The 26,081-nt window shown below is 41.8% G+C and overlaps 1 protein-coding gene across 1 annotated transcript in view; it reads left to right on the top strand.

Annotated features, from left to right (window-relative positions):
* LOC308532172 (E3 ISG15--protein ligase HERC5-like) overlaps positions 1-26,081 on the top strand; it is a gene marked incomplete at its 5' end in the record, with an annotated part of 51,897 nt that overhangs the window by 13,231 nt on the left and 12,585 nt on the right. The window contains 9 exons of the mRNA XM_081109467.1: positions 799-875; positions 1,578-1,681; positions 3,083-3,142; positions 4,933-5,026; positions 9,675-9,864; positions 11,383-11,537; positions 18,185-18,298; positions 18,613-18,720; positions 24,262-24,387. Of these exons, the coding sequence (XP_080965593.1) occupies positions 799-875; positions 1,578-1,681; positions 3,083-3,142; positions 4,933-5,026; positions 9,675-9,864; positions 11,383-11,537; positions 18,185-18,298; positions 18,613-18,720; positions 24,262-24,387 (1,028 nt within the window). The remainder of the gene's footprint in view (positions 1-798; positions 876-1,577; positions 1,682-3,082; positions 3,143-4,932; positions 5,027-9,674; positions 9,865-11,382; positions 11,538-18,184; positions 18,299-18,612; positions 18,721-24,261; positions 24,388-26,081) is intronic.

Here is a 26,081-nt window from a genome sequence, read left to right as displayed (position 1 = left end):
TTCACGGTGTTTGGTTTTCTTACCTGCTTAAGTAATCATGTAAAACCCTCAGAATGAGAGCAGCTGACATATGCAGGTAACTGTGCTGAACACTTCGTTTGTGTTATCTAATCCTTAAACAGCTCAGGGAGATGGGGACTCTCAGTTGCATTTTACTGGAGGTGCAGAGACAGAGTGGTTAGCCAGGGCTCATGGCCAGTAAGTGGTCCGGCTGGATTTGAACTGTGTCCTGTGCAACCTCAGCCTGAGCTCTGAAACACTCTAGAAGTACCTCGGAGCACCTTAGTTACCGTTCTGAAGGTTTAGTGGTGACCTAAAGTACCAGAATTCTCTCAGTTCTCCTGGGAAAAGGGACAGTAGGGTTATTTCCTTAAGCAGCTCATATATTGATTTCTTCTAACCACTTACATAGACTTTGGAAATACTTATTTACATTCCTCACAGCCAATAGTCATTGGTCAAATCTTGAGTTGCAGAGTATAGTTTTTAGTAATAGGAGCCAAATTACACCAAGGAACAGTTAACTAATCAAGTATTTGACTGTGAAATATATATGTGCATTGGCATTAATTCTGTACATTAAACTGATGCCACATATCAACCTTGTGAATCACCTGTTTGCCAACTAGACTTTACCATGAAGTAAATATATGTATTTCTGCTTTATGGTGGGAAATGTGCTGAGCCGTTGTCTATCAGAAAGCTAAAAGGACTAAGTTTTAAAAGAATCTGAAATTAAAATGAGTGTGCATGTTTGTACCAAATTTTAAACTCTTACTTTCTGTATATCCCTTTCAGAAAGCCATACCTCAGAAAATGAGTTAATAATAATTGCTGGAGGAAATCAAAGCATTTTGCTCTGGATGAAAAAAGAGGTAAAAATAGTTCTCTAGATGTTTTAGAACTTGGTATTTTAAGCAAAACAAACAGTTCCAAAATCCAAGTTTGGTTAATTCCGAAATCATCACGTGACTAGGCTGACTTTTGGGGATTTGGTCAGACATTGATGCTTTTTTGTCTAAACTGCATAATATGTACCCACAAAGATCAGATTTGTCCCATGTGACTATCGAATCAGAGAGATTTCCTTAGATTCTTCATATCTTTGGGGAGGCCCCTGCCAGTGGCATTTGGTCAGTGCCCTAGAGAGCCAGTGGTTGACTTTTTAATATAGTTCTGCCAGCCAGTACTAAAACAGATCTCAGGTTCATAGGCATATGAATAAGTCCTTGCCCTACTTCACCAAGGCAAATCAAGTTCCTCCTACTTCTACCCTCAGCCCTGTTAGGATTTGCCTTCCCCTCAAAGCTGTGTGATGATGTTCGTTTTGATCCAATCACACCTGTGTAAAGTGCTAAGTGTTAGGGCACTCAGAGAAATTTACTTTGGGTCTAAATTTGTATTGAAATTGGCCATCAGGAAATGATTGATTACTCACTTTATCATTGCCCAGAGCTCTATTATTCGTATTTAAAAAGTCTGTTTTACCCTCCATCTTTAGAATATGCCTGTAAGTTGGATACCTATTCCTCTTGTGTCTAAATAATTATATTTCTTTCCTTTTTGTGTGTTTACAGAATTCATACGTTAATCTGAAAAGGAAAATTCCTACATTGAATGAAGGGACTGTGAAGAGATGGATTGCTGATGTGGGGACTAAGCAGTGGCAAAATACAAAAAGGTATACCCATGTGTCCGACTGTCTGCTTATGCAAGGCTCCAAAGCTATGTATGTCCCCCCCGATTAGTTCTGCACCGTACAGAACTGTAAGATTTGTGGTCTACTAAGGGTCCACTAGCCAGAGATTCCCAGAGCTCATGTGTTTAAGAGGGCTGGTACGTATAAAATTCATAAGGCAGACCAGCAGAGAGACCCAGGTAAGAGTTGATATTGCAGCTTGAGTCCCAAGGAAGTCTGGGGTCAGAATTTTCTTTTAAGGCCTTACATTAACCCTTTTTTCTTAAGGCCTTCAACTCATTATATGATGCTCACCCATATTATGGAGAACTAGAGGCCCAGCGTACATGAAATTGTTCTCGAGTAGCTTGCTTCCACTTGCCTCAGCTGGCCACCCTGCCCATCGCCACTTGTAGCTAGCTGCCCTGCCCTCCACCCCTGGGTAGCCCTCTGCTGCTCATAGCTCTCCCCTGCTAGTATCTCACACCCCGCCCCGCTCATCATGAGAGCCACTGCTCATTTGGTCGTGACAGCTCTATGGCGTTAGGGCCATGGGCTTTTTATATATATATATATAGATAATCTGCTTTACTCAAAGTCTGCTGACTTAAGTGTAATCTATTCTAATGCTTTTACAGCAACATCTAGGTTGGTGTTTGACCAAAAATCTGGATACCGTTGCCTCGCCCATTATTATTATTGTTTTCTTGTACTATTATTGAAACATACAATAATCATCACAACTAGCATGGAATCTCCATGAAGGCAGCTTTCTTTACTGCGGAACTTCTCTGGGCCTTTGACATGTTTCTGTCTATTTTGACTATCTGAGCAGGAAATACAGTCACAGGTTCCCAACCCTATTTGACGTTAGAACTTGTTTGTGGACCTCCTCGTCACCGCTGAACAACTTCTACCATCTATAAAGACTATACTTATATTTACAAAAAGTCTGTTTAGTGAGTTTTTTAGGATGGCTTTCTAATTCTAGAACATTTTTATTTAAAAAGTTACAAGGATGGAACTGAACATACTCCCCTGACCTCAATTTCTGTTAACTTTTTGGTTTACACGTCAGTGGAACAGAAATAAATAGGGCTGGGAAAAGTTGGGAGGGATGAGAGTGTTAAATTTGTCACAGAAAATAATGACCCTATGTTGAGCCGTTTCCGCTTTCCCCGTGGCTTCTCTGAATACATATCCTTTGATTGCCTTTGTTTGCCACTGAAAATTTGAGATTTAGCAAATGGAATCAACTTTTAGATACCCAAGGCAATAGCAAACACATTGGAGACTGAGGGAGAGGTTTGAAGCACAATTATAAGATGTTTTAATTATCACGTCTCATGTTATAAGAAGGCATATTTATAATTTGTTTTAACCACTGTCTTATTCCTATTATAGGGAAATCAGAGAGATATTTTCATCTCCTGCATGTCTGACTGGAAGTTTTGTAAGGGAAAGGTAATATATATAATAAATTTATAAAGTTATGTTAAAAGTACTGTGTACAGATGGTGCATAGTTAATACTGTATGTTATGTTTAAAAGTTGCTAAGAGAGATCTTAAAAATTATAACAAAAAAATTGTAACTATGTGATGATGGATGTTAACTAGACTTATTGTGGTGATCATTTTGTAATATATACCTATACTTAGTCATTATGTCATACACCTGAAACTAATACAATGTTATATGTTAATTATATCTCAATTTTAAAAATACTTTGAAAGATTATAAGGTACTGGTTTAAGTACTTTAATTAGCTATGTGTTTATCTCTTTAGAAATTATTTTTTTACAAAAGCAAATATATGATTGACATGGAAATGTCAAAAATACAGATACACAGCAGCAACAAAAATGAAAATCATCCATAATCCACCATCTAAGAGTAACAGCGTGTATATTTTTTCTATGTAAATATATTCTTTTACCAAAAAAATGGGATTATATGTTGTTTTATACATAACTTTACACTTAATATATTTGTCTGTTTTTCACTTTGTTCAATTTCCATATTCATATTTTTATTACCTCATTTTAATGGCTGCATGCTATTCCTTAGGAAAGACATACCCTAACTTACTTAAAAACTTTCTTGTAAGATATTAAAATTTCTTTGAATTTTTAAATAGTATGAGGGAAAAACTTTATACTTCCTTTTCTACATATTTGTATAATTTTTATTTGAAAGAATCTATTTTCAGACACCAAATATATGTATTGTTTTACAAAGAATGTGTCTATGTTTAGACAGTGACTATATTTAGTTTACTGTTCATGACTTAAATACACATCATTATGGTTTATTAGAATACTAACAGTTTACTGCTCTGAACCCTCTTTTATTTCGTCCCCACTTTCCCTTCATGTAACTCAGGGAAATTGCCTTTTTTTAGCTTTTTTTAAAAATCCTCACCTGAGGATATTTTTCCCATTGATTTCTAGAGAGAATGGAAGAAAGGGAGGAGGGAGAGAGAGAAAGAGAAACATCAACATGAAAGAGACACATCAATTGGTTGCCTTCCACACACACACCCCTACCGGGGCTGGGGGACCTGCAACCCAGGTACATGCCCTTGACTGGGGCCAGCACTCTAACCACTGAGTGAGGCTGGCCAGGGCTGTGGCTGTTTTTTAATAGAAAATAAATATTTATTGATTATCCAATATCCGAGTTAAAGTTAGACTGCATATATTGTTAATTCAGCCTTGATATTTTTGATGTTTTAGAAATCATATGTTGTCATATATATATACATATGTATATATGTATGTCTATGTGTGTGTGTGTGTGTGTGTGTGTGTGTATTTGTTGTTAGTCCTCACCTGAGGATATTTTTTCCACTTATTTTTCTGAGAGTAGAAGGGAGGGGGAGAGACAGAGAGAAGAAACATGGATGTGGAAGAGACACATTGATTGGTTGCCTCCTGCATGTGCCCCGACCGGGTGGGGATCAAACCTGCAACCCAGGAATGTGCCTATGACCAGAATTAAACCTGTGACCCGTCTGTCCTCAGCCGATATTATAACCACTGAGCAAACCAGTTAGGGCATCAGCTACGTTTTTAATTGTATTTGTGTTCAGCCAAATTATTATAGTTATTGTAAAGTTGAGGAAAATATAAAATTATTGAAGTGAAAGCAAGCTTTAGAAAAAAGCCTTTCATCTGAATAGATAATCTAATATTTAATTTTGAATTGAACTTTTTCATTTACTTATCTCTTTTTAAAATTTTTCTTCCACAGAATAGCTGCAGACACCACGTTTACTCATTTGGACTTAACTAAAGCAAGAAACACCTTTAAGGAGTTAACCCAGAAAGACTGGATTACTAACATGGTGGTATTCTTCACATTGTTTGCAAAAGGGAAATCACTAAAATATTTTTTATAAGAACTCAAAATTTCCAAAGAAATACTTTGTTTTGGGAGATTCTCTAAGACCTTGTTGTATATCCAGGTTAAACTCAGATAGCATTCAGGTGTTTGCCCACAGAGTGCAAACAGTAGTCACACAGGTTAAAAATAGTGTAAATAGATAGGCACTCTTGGGGCATTAGGAAGATGATTAAAGGAATTGTTGAGATTGGCACACTAGAATATTTTAAACGTAAGTATAGAAATGAGAATAATTTTTCTGACATGAACATCCCCTTCACTGAGGGCTTTCTGGATTCTTCCTCTCTGTTTTGTTCCATTGCACTTCCGTTCTGTAGGTTCTGTAATATTTTTGTTCTTTTTGAGACTGTTGCTTCTTTGTTTCAGCGCTGTCATTACTGTCTTTAGGTTTCCCACTTGCAGATCATGCAAACATACTTCCGTTATTGAATTAGCCTTTCTTGATTCAGCCTTTCTTAATTAATTTCCCTATACTGTTGCACTGGTTGATGTAGGGGTGGTACTTGCTATGTTCTCTCAATGTGTTTCTTTCTGGGTCTCACTCTGGTTCCTCTTTCTTTCTCTCTCCTTCACTTCTTTTCTTTTTGCCTTCCTCTTCCTCTCCCGCTTACCTTCTCACTCTTCCTCCCCCCTTTCTCTCTCCTTCTCCCTCCCACCCCCCCTTTCATCTTTCTTCTGTTTCTATATATCTCAATCTCTTTCCCTCTCAATCTTGCTCTCATCTCTCTCCCTCCCTTTCAGGCCCCTCACCTGCTCTGTTGCTGTCTGCAAAAAACAGCATTCTGCATCTTAGCTTTCAAGTTCTCTCTCACACACATTCCTGTATCCCAAGGGAAGGTGAAAGTTCCATTCTGTTAACTTTGACAGAACCATGGCCCAATTAGGGATCTGAGTTATAATGGATCCCTAATGATGCCCCTTTATCAGGACTCTGCAACACTTAATGGAAAGATCACACACAAAAATAGAAGGCCATTTCTGCACCTGTGAAGGGAAGGCTAATTATATCTTGGTTGTGCCAGCACAGTATCATAAAGTGTAAGTGACATAACAGAGAGCAATCTTCCACTATTTCAGATGGACAATTGGGTCAGAAGACCTGTAATGTTTCTCTTTAGAGATTTCTGTGATAGAGAGTCACAGCCTTGGCATTCATTTATGTAGCAAACATCTGAATATTTGCTTTGTGCGGGTCATTGCAATGAGGATTCCTGATAAACCATGGAAGAGCCATGCTCTGCCCTTAGAAGGTCGTGCCTTAGTTTGGCACATAGACACGTTCATGGAGCTACTAATGGGAAGACTGGGTGTGTTTTACACGCCACTCTCTTCCCTAATGCCTAGCGTAGAACATAGTAGGTATATAGTAAATATTTTAAATGAATGAATTCAGTCATGACTAAGGCCCTGGATAGTCAGCTCTACTCACAGCACTCAAACAAAACAAGGTGCCCAGGGGAAGTAGGTGCCTACATGGGGAGGGCACTCCTGGAAGCGAGGGAAGTGTTCACAGAAACTTGGGGTATGAAACATGCAACTGGCTTGAGAGTATTGCAATAGTTCCGAGTGGGTTGAGAGGTTTGGGGATGTGGCTAGCGATGAGCAAAGAGGAAGGAAGGATGCATGCTGTCAAAACGTCATTAAATAGAGTTGTGTGTGGGGTCCACATGGCTGTGGGCCCTGTGGGTGAGGGCAAGGGAGCCGAGGGTGCGCCCCCTGCAACAAGAGTCCCAAGAGCAAAAGAGAGACAAGAGCAACAAGAGAGTGAATTCCTTTGTTTAAGCAGTTAAGTACCTCACATCTTCCTGCTCTTGCAGTGGCCACACCTACTCTGGCCAATGACCTGTTCCCAGGTATGACTGACAGACAAGTACCTTCCCTATCTCACCCAGACCTCACTGGGCATGTGTCTGTTCTCCCCCTGTCCAGTCCATTCCCCCAGTGGGAACAAACCAGTGGCTTCCTGGGGAGTGTTAAACCACAGCTTCCTGGCAAAGCTGTACAATGGCAAGTCACTAACCTTTGACCTTCTCTTTGCTCCTTTCCAGTTATTAATAACTGGGCTAAATTATCACGGTATCAGTAAAAGTCAATATTTACTTGAGAAACAGAGCACTAGAGTTTCCTTACAGGAACAATTATGATTGCAGTTTTTGTTGGGAGTTGAGTGAGGGGGACCTGATAGAGAGAGGGGACAGTGTTCATTTTGTGGTTGTTGTATTTCAGATGCTGTATTAAGCGCTGGCTCTTACTTCCTCTTTGAACACTTAAACATACAGTAGATGACAATACTTTAATTTTCCTTCTTTCTTGATTGATTATAATTTTATTTAAAACATATTTTTATTAATATTTAGAGAGAGGAAGGGAGAGAGAGAAACATCAATCAGTCGCCTCCCACACATGCACCAAAAGGGGATCAAAGTCGCAACTTCAGGTATGTGCCCTGACCAGGAATGGAATCTGCCACTTTTGGTGTACAGGATGACGCTCCTACCGACCAACCAGGGTAACAATATTTTTATTTTCAATATGAGAAAACCATTACTTGAAAAGTAATAACCTCTATCATGTTTGGGAAGCAGGATAATCCTGGATTAAGAGACCGAAAAGGCTGGTCTCTATTTCTTGAGATGAAACTCAAATCTGGTTGAGGTCAATCTGCTACTGATTCATCCCTAATCCTGAGAAAACTAATTGTAAGAACACTGATGTAATAACAATAATAATAATAGTAATAATAATAATATAGTACTTTACAGTTTATTGTTGCATATATCATCTTACTTAACCCTTACGTCATGTAGAGGCAGAAACTATAGTTAAGAGTATCTAAGATCTGCCCTAGCTGGTTTGGCTCAGTGGATAGAGCGTCAGCCTGCAGACTGAACGGTTCCAGGAGCATGTACCTTATTTGCGGGCACATCCCCAATAAGGGGTGTGCAGGAGGCAGCTGATCAATGTTTCTCTCTCATTGATGTTTCTATCTCTCTATCCAGCTCCCTTCCTCTCTGCAAAAAATCAATAAAATATATATTTTTTTAAAAAAGAGTATCTAAGATCTATTAGATAGTATAATAATGCTAGCTGTTGTCACAAACAACTTCTAAACTTCAGTGGCTTAATACAATGAAGATTTATTTTCCACATCATAGTTCCATGAGGATTGAAAATATGAGGCACCTGTAGAGGGAAATTTTTTTCCCATTTATCCATCTTAGTTTCATTGGGTGAGATCCTACAAAATTGAGAAAAGACAGGTTAAAAGGTGAAAAACAAACCGAAGTTTATTCACGGGTGTATCCTTCATATATATATTCAGGGATAAGAAATTTGAAGGGGTGGTTAGAACTTGGACTTATATAGCATCTTAGTAAAGTACAATCATCTTGTAGAGAAGTGACCAGACAAAGGAAAAGGACTTTGAGCTTCTAGAGGTGCCAAATTGTGGGAAGGCAAGTATATGGGGAAATGAATGGTAGGAAAGGGCTAGTTAGTAAGATTTGTTTGTGTGGACTTTCTCAGTGCTAGCTCATCTCTGCTGTAAGGTGGTTATCCTCTTCCTGGCACAGGAAGTTGGGGGTAAGAGGACACCTTCACAAAAGGAATTTATATTCAGTTTTCAGGTAAATAGAGGGGAAGCCAGAAAGCTTGTTCTAGTCTGTTTTTTCTTACTTGCCTTCAGCTCAAAATGATCCTCAAGCCTGGCCAGCATGGCTCAGTGGTTGAGTGTCGATCTATGAGTCAGGAGGTCACAGTTCAATTCCCGGCTAGGACACAGCCCGGTTGCGGGCTTGATCTCCAGTGGGGGGTGTGCAGGACGCAGCCGATCAATGATTCTCTCTTATCATTGATGTTCCTATCTCTCGCTCCTTCTCCCTTCCTCCCTGAAATAAATTAAATATATATATTTAAAATGATCCTCATGCCAGAGTGGCATATTTTGGGGTGGCATAGTCTGCTACCCTTCCAACCTCTGCACAGTTGAATTCAGGAGTGGCTCAGGCTCCTTCTTTCTGGGTTCTGGGGCCATGAAACCCTCCAGTAGATCTTCTGTGTTTGGTTGGCAGATTAAGAAAGAGTATGTAAGGTCACGTGAGAGGTTTCTGGGGGCCATGCCTCGAAGTGTCGTACATCACCTGCACTCACGTGGCATTAGCTAGAACTCGGTCACATGGCCCCACTAACTGCGGAGGCGGCTAGAAAATACCATCTTCCGGTGAACCCAGGAGGAAGCTGCAACAGGACTGGAGAGGGGAACACATGGCCTTTTCTCTGCCGAGGCAGATTTTAGCCCAGACAGGTCTGGGTATGGATCCCTGCTCTGTCACTTTCTAATTGAACCACCTCCACAAGTCCCTCAGCACCTACGTGCACATGATCCACTTTTATTTCCTTATGCACCCCACTATAAAATCGGAAGGATGGCTCGCACATACTACTTCAGGGGCATTTGGGATGCAAGGAATAATGAACAACAGGTTTCAGGAAAACTAAATGATGATTCTAGTTGGAAAGTGGAGGAATGTAAACCCTGTTCCCAAAACTTACCCCGGGCCTTTCTTTCTCCGATCCCGTTTCAACTGCAGATAACTACATGTCTCAGGGATCATCTGCTCGGAGCTCTTCCATGCCGTTCTCCACACCAAGAAGCGTTGTCAGTTTTCCTTCTGCTCCCACAATGTCCTGTGATGCACGATCCTAGGAACTCGGGAAGTCTGGTGGTTCCCTTTGCACAGGCTCTTTGTAAAATGAGTGACCGATCTTTACGAGTCCTGAGTAAGTTTGATTACTTTCATGTTACTTTATTTTAGCTGTCAATAGAGTCACTGTCTGAAGTAGAAGTAGCAAATTTTGAATAGGCTTCAAAATATACAAATACTTGAGTACATGATATGTGAATTATTGAAAAGATAAACCTAAAGCAATTCTAATCATTACTGTTATATCGTGCAAGGCATGTAGAATTCTTAGACTTGGACATGGCTTTGACATCAGAGTTTAGTGACCGTAGAGGATCCAGTCACGATAAATCCACTTTGAAACTTTTTGCTCGTGCTTTAGACGTCTTAACCAGAGGGGATGAAGAAGATGTTAAGCTTTGTGTTCTAGTTTATTTTATTCACTACAATAGGATGTCTGTTTACAATTTTAAAGGAACAAAGGATATGTACAGTGAAATATAAGCCACCTAGTTCCCCTCTCAGAAAGCAATTACTGAATATGGTTTCTTTTTTTAAAATATATTTTATTGATTTTTTACAGAGAGGAAGGGAGAGGGATAGAGAGTTAGAAACATGGATGAGAGAGAAATATCCATCAGCTGCCTCCTGCACACCTCCTTCTAGGGATGTGCCCACAACTAAGGTCCATGCCCTTGACCGGAATCGAACCTGGGACCTTTCAGTCCTCAGGCCAACGCTCTGTCCACCCAGCCAAACCGGTTAGGGCTGAATATAGTTTCCTGTGTAAACTTTGAAAGATATTATGCATAAAAACATATAGAAATGCATTTTTTAGTGGCTGCATACCACTCACATACTTTGGCAACTTGGCTTTTCCCCATTTAACAGTATATTATGGAGAGCATTCTGCTGTTGAATCGGTAGAACTGCCTTATTCTATGTAATGTCTGAATAGATTGTATTGGGAGGATATACTATGAATAGTTGTTTATAATTTTTGCTATCATAACAGTACTAACATGCATTTCTTTGTACCTTTATAAATGTACACAGTCAGGGAAAATTCCAGAAAGCAAAATTACTGGGTCTAACTGTACATGCATTTTAAATTTTGAGAGATTTTGCAAAATGACCCTCCACAGAAGTCTGGGCCACCAGGTAGCCCAACTTCAAGGGGCCGCCATCCACACTGTATCTAAGTAAAATGCTCCCCTGGAGTTGAGCAAAGTAGCCGCCAGGACAGGTATACATGTATGTGTATGTGTATTCACCTATGTATGTTCTCAGACTTTATAAATAACCTATAGAACTTTCAGTTTGACAATCATGAAATCAATCAAGTAATCAAGCATAAATATGAACTATCAACACATTTCTTTAGAATCCCGAATTTGAGCTTTTAATTCCAATGATGCTTAATCAGGGAAAATATTTTTTTCTGTAATAAATGTTGTCCAGGATGATATCCTTAGAAAACATATTTTATGGATTTTGTAATCAGAAATGGAAAATATCTATTTCTCACATTAAAGAACCCAGTAGAAACTGAGGGAGTATTTCTTAGGGGGGCAGAGGGGTATATATTTATCATGGCTGATTTTGCATCCCTCAGAGCAGTGTTGGGCATCTTTGCAAGAGTCTTCTCTCAACACACTGGTCCAGATGCTTAAATCAGCCATCATTGCTCAAATGATTTATTCGGATGAAACACCTCAGAATAACTGCAATCTGAAACCTCTTCTAGAAATGATGAAAGAAGTGTATAAGGTAAGTGTGCATCTAAAGGAATGTATATACCATCTTACTAAATACAAATCTTGTAGTTCTCAGCCAATTGGAGTCTTGTTCTGTTATGTTTTTCACAACAGAAAGAATATTTTATTCAGCCTTAATAATTCAAAATTTTGCCTGTTTTGCTAACTGGATAGACTCTAGAGGAATATATTACATATTAAATATAATATATTAGATGCACAAACACTAGTCAAATATGAGAGTGGTTTAGCATTTTCATTAGCATGCACAGCATAATCTAGAAGTAACCAAGGTTAGGCTGCTAACCTTGTTAGGGGACAGGAGAGGAGCCAGAGCATTTTCAATGAAACAAGAGAATTCAGTTGATATCATTCCATTAAAAATTAGGTAAAATAAGATGCTTTTACAAATAAATTGCTAAATGGCAATCTGAGCAAAATTCACCATAAAATAACAATCTCAATAGGAGAAAATATTACATACAAGGGTTAATGCTTTTCAGAAGTACTATTCTAGTACTACTAGAGGCCTGGTGCACGAAATTCATGCATGGGGGGGATGGGGGTCCCCTCAGCCCAGCCTGCACCCTCTCCAATCCAGGGCCTCTTGGGGGATGTCCGACTGCCAGTCTGACTGGCAATCAGACATCCCTCTCACAATCCGGGACCACTGCCTCCTAACTGCTTACCTGCCTGCCTGCCTGTCTGCCTAATCGCCCCTAACTGCCCCCCCTGCTGGCTTGGTCACCCCTCCCTGACCCCCTCTGGCAGCCTGGTCACCCCTCACTGCCCCCCTGCGCCGGCATGGTCACACCCAACTGCACCCCTGCTGGCCTGGTCGCCCCACACAGCCTGCTGCTCAGTCATTTGGTCGGCCCTCACTAAACCCCCTGCCTGGTTGGCCGCCCCATGCAACCTGTTTGGTCATCTGTTTGGTTGTTGCAGTTACAACAGTCACTTAGACTTTTATATATATAGATTTCTAAAGTAGTATATTTCTCTTTTTCTCAAGCTTTATTGAGATATAATTGACATATAACATTGTGTGACTTTAAGGTGTGCAGTGTGTTGATTTGATACACTTCATATTTTGCAAAATCATTAACACCATAGCTTTAGCTAACACCTCCATCACCTCATGTAGTAATTACTACTTGTTTATTGTGGTGATAACACTTAAGATCTACTTGCAACTTTCAAGAATATAGTACAGTGCAGTTGACTGTAATCACCATGCTGTACATTAGATCCACAGAACTTATTCATTTTATAATTGGAAGATTGTACACTTGGACCAACATCTCCCCATTTCCCTCACCCCCAAGCCCCTGACAACCATCATTCTACTTTCTGTTTCTATTAGTTCAGCTTTTTTAGTTCCCACATATAAGTGAATTCATACAGCATTTGTCTTTCTCTGTCTGCCTTATTCCACTTAGCATAATGTCCTCAAGGTCCATCCATATTGTCCCAAATGTAAGGATTCCCTTCTTTCTCATGGCTAAATAATATTTCCTTATATGTGTGAAATGATGAAAGAAGTATAAAAGATAGATGAATGAATATCACATATTCTTTATTCATTCATCCATCCATGGATGCTTAGGTTGTTTCTTTCTTAGCTACCATTAACCAGACTGCAATAAACATGGGGGTGCAGATATCTCTTTGAGAGAATGATTTAATTTCCCTTGGATATATACCCGGAAGTGGGATTACTGGATCATATGATAGTTCTGTTTTCAATTTTTTGAGAAACGTCCATGCTGTTTCCATAGTGGCTGCACCCATTTACATTCCCACCAACAGAGCACAAGAGTTCCCTTTTCTTCACATCTTCACCAACACTTGTTATCTCTTGTCATTTTGATGGTAGCCATCCTAATAGGTGTGAAGTGTTATCTCCTTGTGGTTTGACTTGAATAGAAATATCTATTCAGTTCCTCTGCTCATTTTATTTTTTAAATATATTTTTATTGATTTCAGAGAGGAAAGGAGAGGGAGTGAGAGAAACATCAATGATGAAAGAGAATCATTGATTGCTGCCTCCTGCACGCCCCCTACTAGGGATTGAACCCACAACCAGGGTATGTGCCCTTGACTGGAATCAAACCCGAGTGCCTTCAGTCCGCAGGCCTGTGCTCTGTCCACTGAGGCAAACTGGCTAGGGCTCCTCTGCTCATTTTTATTTTTTTACATTTTAAAACATTTATCTTTATTGTTGAACACTTTACAGATATTCTCTCTCCCCCCCCCCCCCACTTTGACCCTTTCTAGCTCGCACCCATCCCCTTCCTCAGGCCTTCACCACACTATTGTCTTTGTCCATTACTTCTACTTATATGCATACATGTTTTTACTTTTTTTTTTTTTAGGATCACAGTATATTTTATATTACTTATTTATTTTTTAATTCTTTATTGTTTAAAGTATTATATATAGTAGTATATATGTCTCCTTTTTTTCCCACTGACCTCTCTCCAGCTACCCCCAGCCCCAGCACATGATGAAATCATGTTGGTTGATCTCTTACCACCCCCCTCCCCCACCCTCCCTTGCCTTCCCTCTGAAGATTGATGGACTGTTTGATGCTTCTACATCTCTGGATCTATTTTTGTTCATCAGTTTATGTTGTTCATTATAATCTACAAATGAGTGAGATCATGTGATATTTTTTTTCTCCAACTGGTTTATTTCACTTACATAATGCTCTCCAGGTCCATTCATGCTGTTGCAAATGGGAAGAGTTCTTTCTTTTTTACAGCAGCTTAGTATTCCATTGTGTAGATGTACCACAGGTTTTTAATCCACTCATCTGCTAATGGGAACTTAAGCTGTTTCCAAATCTTGGCTATTGTATATTGTGCTGCGATGAACATGGTGCATATGTCCTTTCTGATTAGTGTTTCTGATTTCTTGGGCTATATTCCTAAAAGTGGGATTACTGGGCCAAATGGGAGTTCCATTTTTAATTTTTTGAGGAAATTCTGTACCGTTTTCCACAGTGGCTGCACCAATCTGCATTCCCACCAGCAGTGCACAGGGTTCCTTTTTCTCCACATCCTCACCAGCACTTGTCATTTGTTGATTTGTTGATGATAGCCATTCTGACAGGTGTGAGATGGTATCTCATTGTCATTTTGATTTGCATCTCTGGGATGATTAGTGACTTTGAGCATGTTTTCATATGATGCAGAAAAAGCACTTGACAAAATCCAACACCTTTTCTTGGTAAAAACTCTCAGCAAAATGGGAATAGAGGGATCATATCTCAGCATAATAAAAGCCTTATATGACAAACCTACATCCAACATCATAATCAATGGGCAAAAACTAGAATCATTTCCCCTAAGAACAGTAACAAGACAGGGATGCTCACTCTCACCACTGCTATTCAACGTAGTATTGGAAGTGCTAACCATGGCCATCAGACAAGAAGAAATAAAAGGTATCCAAATTGGAAAAGAAGAAGTAAAACTGTCACTATTCACAGATGACATGATATTGTACATTGAAAACCCTAGACTTCATAAAAACACTACTCAATTTAATAAATGAATTCGGCAATGTAACAGGATACAAAATTAACACCCAGAAATCTATGGCCTTTTTATACACCAATAATGAATTCACAGAAAGAGAAACAACAGAAACACTTCCATTTACCATCACACCAAAAAAGTTAAGATACCTAGGAATAAAGTTAACTAAGGAGGTGAAAGACCTCTACTCAGAACACTACAGGATGTTGAAAAAAGAGATAGAGGAAGATAGAAACAAATGGGAGAATATACCATGTTCATGGACTGGTAGAATCAACATCATTAAAATGTCCATTCTACCCAAAGCAATCTATAGAGTTAATGCAATCCCCATTAAAATACCAATGGCACATTTCACAGACCTAGAAAAAACTCTCCAAAAATTCATATGGAACAAAAAAAGACCCCAAATGGCTGCAGCAATCTTAAGAGAGAAGAAAAATGTTGGAGGAATTACAATGCCAGATTTCAGGCTATATTACAAAGCCACTGTTTTCAAAAGTGCCTGGTGCTGGCATACGAACAGATATATAGACCATTGGAACAGAACAGAGAACCCAGAAATCATCCCAAGCCATTATGCTCAATATTTGACAAAGGAGTCAAGAGCATACAATGGAGTCAAAACAGTTTCTTCAATAAATGGTGTTGGGAAAATTGGACAGATACATGCAAAACAATGTAACTAGACCACCAACTTACACCATACACAAAAACAAACTCAAAGTGGATAAAGAACTTAAACGTAAGACAGGAAATCCTCTGCTCATTTTATAATCAGACTAGAGGCCCGGTGCACAAAAATTGTGCGCTGACGCGGGGTGGGGGGGTGGGTCGCTTAGCCGGCCTGTGCCCTCTCGCAGTCTGGAACCCCTTGGGGGATGTCCACCTGCTGGCTTAGGCCCGCTCCCTTGGGGATTGGGCCTAAACTGGCAGTCAGACATCCCTCTGGCAGCCCAGTAGCCCTTGGGGGATGTCCACTTGACAGCGGGGAGCAGGTCTGAGCTGCAGTCGGACACGCATAGCGCTGCTGAGGAGGCGGGAGAGGCTCCCGCCACCACCACTGTACTGGCAGCTGTCATCCTGGCTTGTGGCTGAGCAGAGCTCCTCCTGTGGGAGCGCAGTGACCACCAGGGGACAGCTCCTGCATTGAGTGTCTGGCCCCTGGTGGTCAGTGTCCCTCATAGTGACCAGTCATTCCCAGTCATTCTGCTGTTAGGGTCAGTTTGCTTATTACCCTTTTATTATATAGGATAGAGGCCTGGTGCATGGGTGGGGGCCAGCTGGTTTTCCCTGAAGGGTGTCCCGGGTCAGGGTGGGGCCCCGCTGGGGTGCCTGGCCAGCCTGGGTGTGGGGCTGATGGCTGTTTGCAGGCTGGGCACACTCCCTTCAGGGTGGGGGTCCCCACTGGGGTGCCTGGCCAGCATGGATGAGGAGCTGATGGCTGTTTGCAGGCTGGTCAAGCCCCCCGCAGTGGGGACCCTCACCCCATGGAGGTTTGGCCAGCCTGGGTGAGGGCTGATGGCTGTTTTCAGGCTGGCCCGACCCCCTTTAGGGTGGGGGGGGGTTCACACTGGGGTGCCTGGCCAGTCTGGGTGAGAGACTGTGGGCCGTTTTTAGGCTGGCCAATCCCCCCCGGCGACGGAAGCTCCCCGCCTCTCCTTTTTTTCTTTTCTTTTTTATTCTGGGATTTATTTACCTTTTATAATTGAAACTGTAACCTGGAGCGGAGCTCAGAGCCGGCCAGGGTGGGCGGGAGGGAAGCTTGGCTTCCTTCATCGCCAGGGGCAACCCAAGGCTCCGGCTCCGTGGCCACGGCCAGCTGAAAGCAGGTATCTGGTGTTTATTTATCTTCTATAATTGAAACTTTGTTGCTTTGAGTGGAGCTCAGAGCTGGCTGCAGCAGGCAGGAAGCTTGGCTTCCTCCATCATTGGGGCAGCCAAGCCTGCTTGCTCCAGCTCCGTGGCTGCCAGCCTCCATCTTGGTTGGGTTAATTTGCATATAGCCACTCTGATGGGCTGGTGGGTGTGGCTTAAGGCAAAGTGAAGGTACAGTCATTTTGCATGTTTGTCTTTTATTAGTGTAGATGTGGATATGGATATGGATATGGATATAGATAAAACCCTAATATGCAAATAGACTAAATGATGGAATAACTGCACAACCGGTCGCTATAACGTGCGCTGACCACCAGGGGTTGCGCATGGAACATGGCAGGCATTGGCAGCAGGCGGCAGAGTGTGGAACATGGTGAGTGTCAGCCATGGTGAGATGGTGGAGCAGGTGAGCGGGGCCAGTCGCTGTCATCAGGGCAAAACTCTGGTTGTTACTGAAAATTCTTTGCTCCCGCGTGCCGTGGTCTCACGCGGTGCTGGCACCCGGTGCCAGCCCCACTCACATCTGCTGTCAACACCCAGTGCTGGTCCTGATTGCTCGGCACTGTCAGCAGGTGTGAGTGGCAGCTGCCAGTCCTGATCACCCCTCAGGTCTTCTCCACCTCCCCCTGCTCCTAAGGCGTGATTGGGGCAGCAGCCACCGCTCACACCTTCTGGTGGTGCTGGCCCCAATCGCTCCATACAGTCAGTGGGTGGGAGGGGCTGGGTGGGGGTGCAGAGGATGGGCCAAGGCTCACCCTAGTGCCCACTGTAGCCTTGCGAACCACAGTTCCTTTGAAGATGCACGAATTCTTGCACTGGGCCGCTAGTGTGTGTGTATGTGTGTGCATATCTATATAATAAAGAGCCAGGGTCATAACAACTGAAGGATCAACCAGACCAGAAGTCTGACAACCCAGCACTGACGGGGCCACTGTGGGTGCCCCAAACCAGCACTGACTGCCTAAAGGGCTGTGGATCAGGCCCAGAGAGAGGCCTTCAGAGAGAGAGGCAGAGTCTGATCCATAGCCTCTGTGACAGCCATTGATCAGAACTTGCCTCTCTCTCTCCTGGCCTGGCCAAGAGCCGCGCCTCCATTTCTCTACTGGTTGCCCCCAACTGCCCTCCTCTGCCAGCCATCTTGTGTGTTGGAGTGATGGTCAATTTGCATATTACTCTTTTATTAGAAGATTACATCATTCGTTAGTAGAAAATGATATTCACAGGTCATATTCTCTATAAGGTAAACAAAGCTACTTGTCAACTACCAGAGAATACTTTCATCATAAATGAACTCTCCACTAAGTTGAACTTTATTGAAGAAAGAAAAATAATGTTCCAGAGAGATAACTACCAGGTAAGAGTAACATTTTCACTTCTGAGTGGAAATACCAAGAGGGCTCTGAATATTTTCATACGTTAAGGGGGGGGACACATTAGTAGCTATGTAGGTATGTAGGTATGGAAAATGCTAAACTAGATAATCAGTGAAAACTTAAACATCTTTCACTCACAAAACAAATGCATTTTCTTAGAAATTTGTTTCTAAGTAATTTGGATTTTTAAAAACAGATTATAGAAAATATAGAAAGAAATAATTTAAGGTGATGAAGTAAAGGAATGACATTTTTCTCTGCTTTTAATGATCAAAACTGTCTGTTTGTTTCTTAGATAACTCCAGGAAATTTCAGTCCCATTATTTTCAGTGAATTTCCATTTATCTTTAATTTGTTATCCAAAATTAAATTATGGCAAGCTGATTCCTTTTTGAAAAAACTGGTATGTATGCCTTACATTTTTATTATGTAAAATTTCAAACATATACAAGATAGAAATAACGGTGTAATGAATCCCATCACAAAGTTTTAACAGTCATCAACATTTTGCTACACTTTTATTTATTATTATTGTTGTTTTAATAGTTGTTAGTATTTTTGCTGAATTATTTTAAAGCAAATCCTAGGCCCACTTTCTTTTCACCTCTCCATACTTCAGAGCATTATTTTTTGTTGTTTCATTCTTATTCATGCTGAGATTCATCAGTGGGTTCAGTTAGTGACCACATGGTATTTCCATTGTAATATTTCCCATTAATCTTTTATTTCATTATTAGAGCCCTGGTACATGAAATTCATGCACGGGGGTGGGAGGTCCTTCAGCCTGGCCTGCACCCTCTCCAATCTGGGACCCCTAGAGGGATGTCCGACTGCTGGTTTAGGTCTGATCCCTGCTAGGGCTCTGGGATCAATTGCAGAGCAGAGGGATGCCCTGCCCACCCTACCAGGGCTCTGTGATCAATGCTGTGCAGAGGGAGGCCCTTTCCACCAGGCCGAGGCTCTGCCATTGATCCCCGCCCACAGGAAGGCCCTGCCCACCCAGCCTGGCCTCTGCCACACATCACTGTCCATAGGGAGGCCCTGCCTGCTCTGCCCACCCTGCCAGGGCTCTGTGATCAATGCTACGCAGAGGGAGGCCCTGCCCACCAGGCCAGGGCTCTCTGATGGGCCCTCCCAGCTGTGGTGGCTTGCCTCGGCCCTCGCAGCCGCAGCTTTGTCCAGAAGGACGTCTGGAACACGTCTGGTCTAATGAGCATATTACCCTTTTATTAGTATAAATTTTATCCATTGTTTTGGTTGAAGTTTGCAAAACAGCAACATTTCTAGTATTATCATTTCTTCCAAAGTTATGAACTGCAAAGAACTTTTACTTTTTTAACTTTTTTATTTTTTATGTAAAGAACTTTTTCTCATCAATGAGGGCTATTTGGCTCCCCTGAAAAATCGTCCATATAAGAAGGCAGACTAATGTGTAATCCTTTTCCATGCATAGTAGTTGTACCAATTTATGTTACCACCAGCAATGCATGAAATGCCCCTTTTACATTATAACCAATGCAGTGTTACTAAGCCGTGTTCCAATTCGATGGGTTAGCCATGATATTCCAATTTAATTTTTTTTTAATTATGTTTTTGTTTGTTTCAGAGAGAGGAAGGGAGAGGGAGAGAGAGAGAGAAACATCAGTGATGCGAGAGAATCATTGATTGGCTTCCCCTTGCATGCCCCTCACCGGGGGGTCCAGCTTACAACCCAGACATGTGCCCTAACTAGGAATAAACCTCTTGGTTCATGGGTCAATGCTCAACCACTGAGCAACACCAGTCAGCTCAATTTAATTTTAATTTATGTTTCATATATATATATATATATATATATATATATATATATATATATATAAAAGCCTAAGTGACCGTTACGACCGAATGACTTCAACAACCGGTTGACCAGTCACTATGATGTGCACTGACCACCAGGGAGCAGGTGAGCTGCCCCCTGGTGGTCAGTGCACTCCCACAGCCAACCTCCCGCAGCCAGCCACTGATCCCTCCCTGCGACCAGCCAACCTTCCACAGTCCCTCCACCCAGCCGGCTGCCCCAATTCACCCCGATAGGGGCTGGCCAGCCAACTTGTGGTCCCTCCACCTGTTGCTTCCCCCAGCCAGCAGGCCCCAATTGCCCTGGCCCTGATCGGGACTGGGCGAGATGGCCCTGATCGGCCCTGATCACCAACCAGGCCTAGGGACCCCACCCATGCACGAATTCATGTACCCGTCCTCTAGTTATTATATAATGGCCACAGCCTCACTTTCTTCAGCTAATAACCAATGTTTTCCTACTATGAGAAATACAGAAATGATCAAATAAATGCTCTTTTTCTCTCTATCCAGTTTTAGTGACTATACTAAGTTCTTAGTTACTCTTTAGATTATCATATCTGATTATGAGTCTTGGAGCTTGAGCCCTGGCTGGGTAGCTCAGTTGATTAGAGCATCATCTCGATAGTCCAAGATTGTGGGTTCGATCCCCAGTCGTGGCATATACAAGGAGCAGTCAATGAATGAATAATAAGTGGAACAACAAATCAATATTCCTCTCTCTCTCTCTCCCCGCCCCATTCTATCTCTCTAAAATCAATAAACACATTGTTTGCGGGTAGTTTTTATCGCGCGCTACCAGGTGGCGCAGGCCATTTTTGCTAATTTTTTGCGCAAATGGCAACATTCAGTAAAATTACGATAACTTTAGTTTACGTATTTATACGTTATCCGCATTCTACCACTAGTCTATAAAAAAGTATTAATACGTGCCCCGCGCTCTACTACTACAGTCAACGTAAAACGTATAAATACATTTCCCGCATACAATGTGTAAATAACAATTTCTTTAAAGGTCTTGGAGCTTGATTCATAAGCCCCAACTGATATTCTTTTATTCCCAGTGAATTTATTCTGTCTTCCATTTATTCTCTTCCTTCCACTCTTTTTCTGGGAGTTGTATTATTCCCACAAAACACTTACATGGTATTTTGTCTCTCTTGTCACCATCAGCCTTATACTCTCAGTTATACTCACCACATGCCCAGACATTATGCTAAAGATTTTCCAAACATTTTTTGATCATTGAAGTTTGTTTTCTAGGCCATTCCTCAGGAAAGGTTCATATCTATTTTCTATGATGTTTATAGAAAGACTATAAGAGCTCTAGCAGGTTTGGCTCAGTGGATAGAGCGTTGGCCTGCGGACCAAAGGGTCCCAGGGTCAATTCTAGTCAAAGGCATGTATCTTGGTTGCAGGCTCCTCCCCAGCCCAGGAGGAAACCAATTGATGTGTTTCTCTCACATCAATGTTTCTCTCTGTCTTTCCCTCTCTCTTCTACTCTCCCTAAAAATCAAAGGAAAAATATCCTTGGGTGAGGATTAACAAAAGAAAAAAGAAAAAAACGAAGACTATAAGACAGAATTTAACGACTTAAAGGAATCAGAAACATACCCATTACTTTTGCTAATAATTCAAAGGAGATGGGCCATGTAAGTGAAAAGTCTGGGACATCACATACACACAAGGAGTCATTTCAGTAATAAAGTATTACCTTTTCATTCCCTATTAATTATAGAGCTTATATGACATTTTCCAATGAGCCATGCCTGATAAATCCATAAACACCACATCCTATATAATAAAAGCCTAATATGCAAATCCACCAAATGGCAGAAGGACGGGTTGGCAGGGGGCAGGGCGGGGCCGGTGAGAGGGCAGCACCAGGTCAGCCAAGACAGGTGCCAGCCGGCAGAGGAAGGAGAGAGTGATAGGGGGTGGCAGTGACCAGCGGCGGTGGAGGGGCAATCGGGGGGCAGGGCCGGCTGCTAGATGGCCAGCGCTGTCCCCGATTGCCGTGCTGGTCGCCTCCCACAGTGGGAGGCCAGATTGCAGCATAGGCATCCCCTGAGGGCTCCCGGACTAAGGGAGCAGGCTGGACTGAGGGACACCCCCCCCCCCCAAGTGCACAAATTTTCATGGACCAGGCTTCTAGTTTATTAATAATACTCAACCTAGAGGGACAAAGAACTTTCGGCTAAAAGCGTTCCACAGTTAAGGACTCTCCCTTTAGTTACTGTTATTAGTGTCTATCATCAGATTGACTTGGTCATCTCTTCTGTTTCCCAGCCACCTCTTTTTTTTTTTTTTTTTTTTTTCAATTTTCCTGACATTCCTGGTAATGGGAGAAAATAGATTAAATCTTTCCTTCCCAAACCTAACTTTCCCTTAAGTTCCCTTTAAGAAAATCTTTCTCTCTACATTATTTTTTTCTATAGAAATTTTCTGCCTAGCCTGTCTGCTCTGTTAGTGAGGGTTGAGTGCATCGCGGACCAAGGCAAGTTACATACTATGAAGGATTGGGAAATGTTTGAGGACAAGAAAATTCTTAGTTGTAGTTGTCATGGGTGAAGTCACAAAGCAGGTTCCACAGTCCTGTCCTCCAGAGGAGAGATGATGGACTTAGTCAAAATGGTAAGCTCCAAACTACATTATCAATCCAAATGCACAAATGTAGAAATGGGAGACCAGTACATGGAGAACGGGAGTAGAGAGCCTGGAAAATAGGATACACAGGTTTCCAGTCCAATTCATGGGAAGGCAAGAGAAGCCTGGGCCACAGCAGGACGCATACACCTTTCCCTGCTAGTCAGTGCAGGATATTGCTGGCCACTTCGTCACTCAGAGCCACGGGACATGTAGCTTAGCAGTCAGTATTCCTGAAGTGTCTGCAGATTCCAAGGCCACAGGAGGAGATGACCCACCACCAGAAAAGACTAGAAATAGCACTTGTTCCATCTCCCTACAAATATGGAGCTTCTTGTTTTGTTTCTTTTTAAATAACATATTTTTTAATATATTTTTATTGATTTCAGAGAAGAAGGGAGAGGGAGAGAGATAGAAACATCAATGATGGCTGCTTCCTGTACACCCCCTACTGGGGATCGAGCCCACAACCCAGGCATGTGCCCTTGACGGGAATTGAACCCGGGACTTTTCAGTCCGCAGGCCGACGCTCTAGCCAGTGAGCCAAGCCAGCTAGGGTTGTGGAGCTTCTTTACAACAAAGACCTTAGGGAAAAACCAGAAGAATCTAGTGGAATCACATATAATTTCTCAGTATATAGTGGTAGCAGAGATCTGGGACAGGGCTTTCCCAAGCCCAGAGCCATATGCATGCACTTCTCTGAGTAGCTTATAGAGTGCTAATATTGGCAAACACACACAGTCTGGAAACCTGGACTAGGATAGTTATTATCCACCTGTCTTGCTGTCTCAATAGTGGCATTGGTTTATGAATCCTAAATATTCTTTTATTGTCCTTGTGATATAGCAGAAGTCCTACAGGAAGGTTAAAGGTCAAAGCAAGGCCAATAATTCCAACACTAGATTTCTAATCCCAGGGAGTTCAGCAGAAACAAGAGCAGGGAGCTGAAATGGTGAGGGCATGTTGAGAATTTAGAAAAGCTTAATGGAGGTACTATGTAGGGTGACAGAGAACACTTTTCTTTGAGCAAGTCTTTCCTCTAGTCTGTTTCCTACATCTCACATTATCTCTCGGCTTCCAAACTGCCCATATATTCTTGAGGATTATTGTGCTAACACTCTTCTTAAAAACTGGTGGGAGAATGTCTCTGCATAGACACCACTGTTGCTTTTAAGGATCATGTTTACTAAAATAAGTGATCAGAGATAGCTTTTAATTATTTAGCTGTACATCCACGATGATTAATCCTCTGTACAAAATTCCTAGATACCACAGTTTCACAGATTCTTCCACCTTTTTATCTTCTATAGTGTGCATATGATGCTCTTTTCTTAAATAATTACAATATGAGCATATGTAGCAGTGGTAGGCATAATTGTATGTTAGACAAAATGGGTTTATCTGAAATGTTAAATATTTCCTAATATTCCAGTGACGATTCCTAAAATATTTCTTTTTCCAGGAGTCACGAATTACACATATGTTTTCACTCGGATTTTTACTTCAAGTCAGACGAAGTCACCTAGTTGATGATGCTCTGCATCGATTAAACCAAGCTGAAGTCACTGACCTTCGGAAAGAATTGGTGGTACGGTAAAAAGTCTCATTGGACATTTTACTAATGTGGGAGAGAAGCAGTTATTTAATGTAGCAAAAGAAGAGCCTGCGTTTGCAATTATAGTTATCAGCCTTATGATTTCCAGAATTCCTTGCTTACCCTTCAGAGAAAAGCAATGGGACATTTAATTGAACATTGGGATTATAAATTAACTAGTTACCTATGGCTATAATGAACCATCCCAAAGCTTAATGACTTAAAATTACAATACTAATCTGCAGTTCAGTTGAAGATCTGATTTAGGGTGAACTTATCTGGGTGGCTTTGCAGATTCTGTATGCACCTGTTGACATGTTTGGGAGTTGGCTAGGGATGGACTGATCTAGGCTAGGCCTGGCTGAGGAAATTTGGCTCTGCTTCCTGTTTTTCATCTTCTTCCTGGGACCAGCAAGATGTTCTTCTCACAACAGTGCCAGAGGTACGAAATAACAAGCCCAGTCACACAACAAACATTGCTTTAATCAATGCAAGTCACATGGCTGAACCCACATCAAGAGCTGGTGAAATATGCTCAGCCTCTTTAAAGGGCGGAACTGCAAAGTGACATGCAAAAGACTCGGGTCAAGGAGGGGTGAAGAATTGGGGCTGTCAGTGCAATCCACAAGCAGCAGGTGGAACAGACACTTTTCCTACATTTTGGCTCTACTTTTAGCTGTAGAACTTCCACTACTGTATTGATTCTAACTAACTATCCTTCACTTCACCCTTTGTGGGCACCTGTAGGAATTTTATTGTGTGGTACCTCAGATTATTAGCCTTATTGAGGCTATAAAATAATGACTAACTCTAGATTCGAGCTGGAGTCCCTTCAGAAAGGAGTGGATTTTCTCGATATCAGCCATGAGGGGAAGGTTTAGGTTCTCAGAGAAGAAACCAGAACCTAGAGGGTTAGACTCACACAGGAGAGGGGTATTTCTCAGCATGGGACTCCAATGGGAAACAAAATATTTTATAAGCCAGACTTTCTAGATGTATGTCTCCCTCTGTACCTACTCTCCTTTAAATCTTGATTATGAGGAAATGAACTGAAAATGATTCTGCTACAGGAGATGACAAAGAGATAAGAAGGTAAGAGAGATCTGATCAAAATACAGACCCTGAGCAAGGCAAGGCTGTCAAGGCCCATTATGAGTGTGTCCTGACCACGACAGAGGCAGACGTGCTAGGGTCAACACTCAACCACTGAGAAATGAGAAAATTGGAAGTAAGCTTAATTCGTTATTGGGATATCCAGATGGAATGAGAGGCAGGCCCTTGGAGATGACCGTCAAGGGCCAAGGAATCAGTTGATCAAAGTGGCAATAGATAAGATCTTCCACGCAAACAGAGAACTCTTAGTCAAGCTTAGTGATGCTTGTATTAGAAAGATAAAAAGAAATTATCCAAGAAAGGAAGTAGAGAAGGAGTCGTTAGAGAGGAAAGCTGGGAGTGCACTCGGCCACAAAGTCCAAAACTGGACTTTAGAAAAGAGGGACCAGTTCATATTGATCTCCCACCCCAGGGGTATGGGCAGGCAGGGCTCATGGTTCCTGGAAAGATGCCAGGCGCAGGCTGGTTGGAAGGGCTGTTTATCAAAAGTCCTAATGAGGGGAGAGGTAGGAGAAATTAAATAGTTGTTGATTGGGCCAAAGCTATAAAGTCTGAATGATGCAATGAAGACAGAT

This window comes from Myotis nattereri (genome assembly GCF_964212035.1).
Source record: "Myotis nattereri genome assembly, chromosome: 1".
Classification (NCBI taxonomy): domain Eukaryota; kingdom Metazoa; phylum Chordata; class Mammalia; order Chiroptera; family Vespertilionidae; genus Myotis; species Myotis nattereri.
The sequence above is the reverse complement of the archived record's forward strand: the minus strand, read 5'-3'. Positions and strand labels throughout refer to the sequence as shown.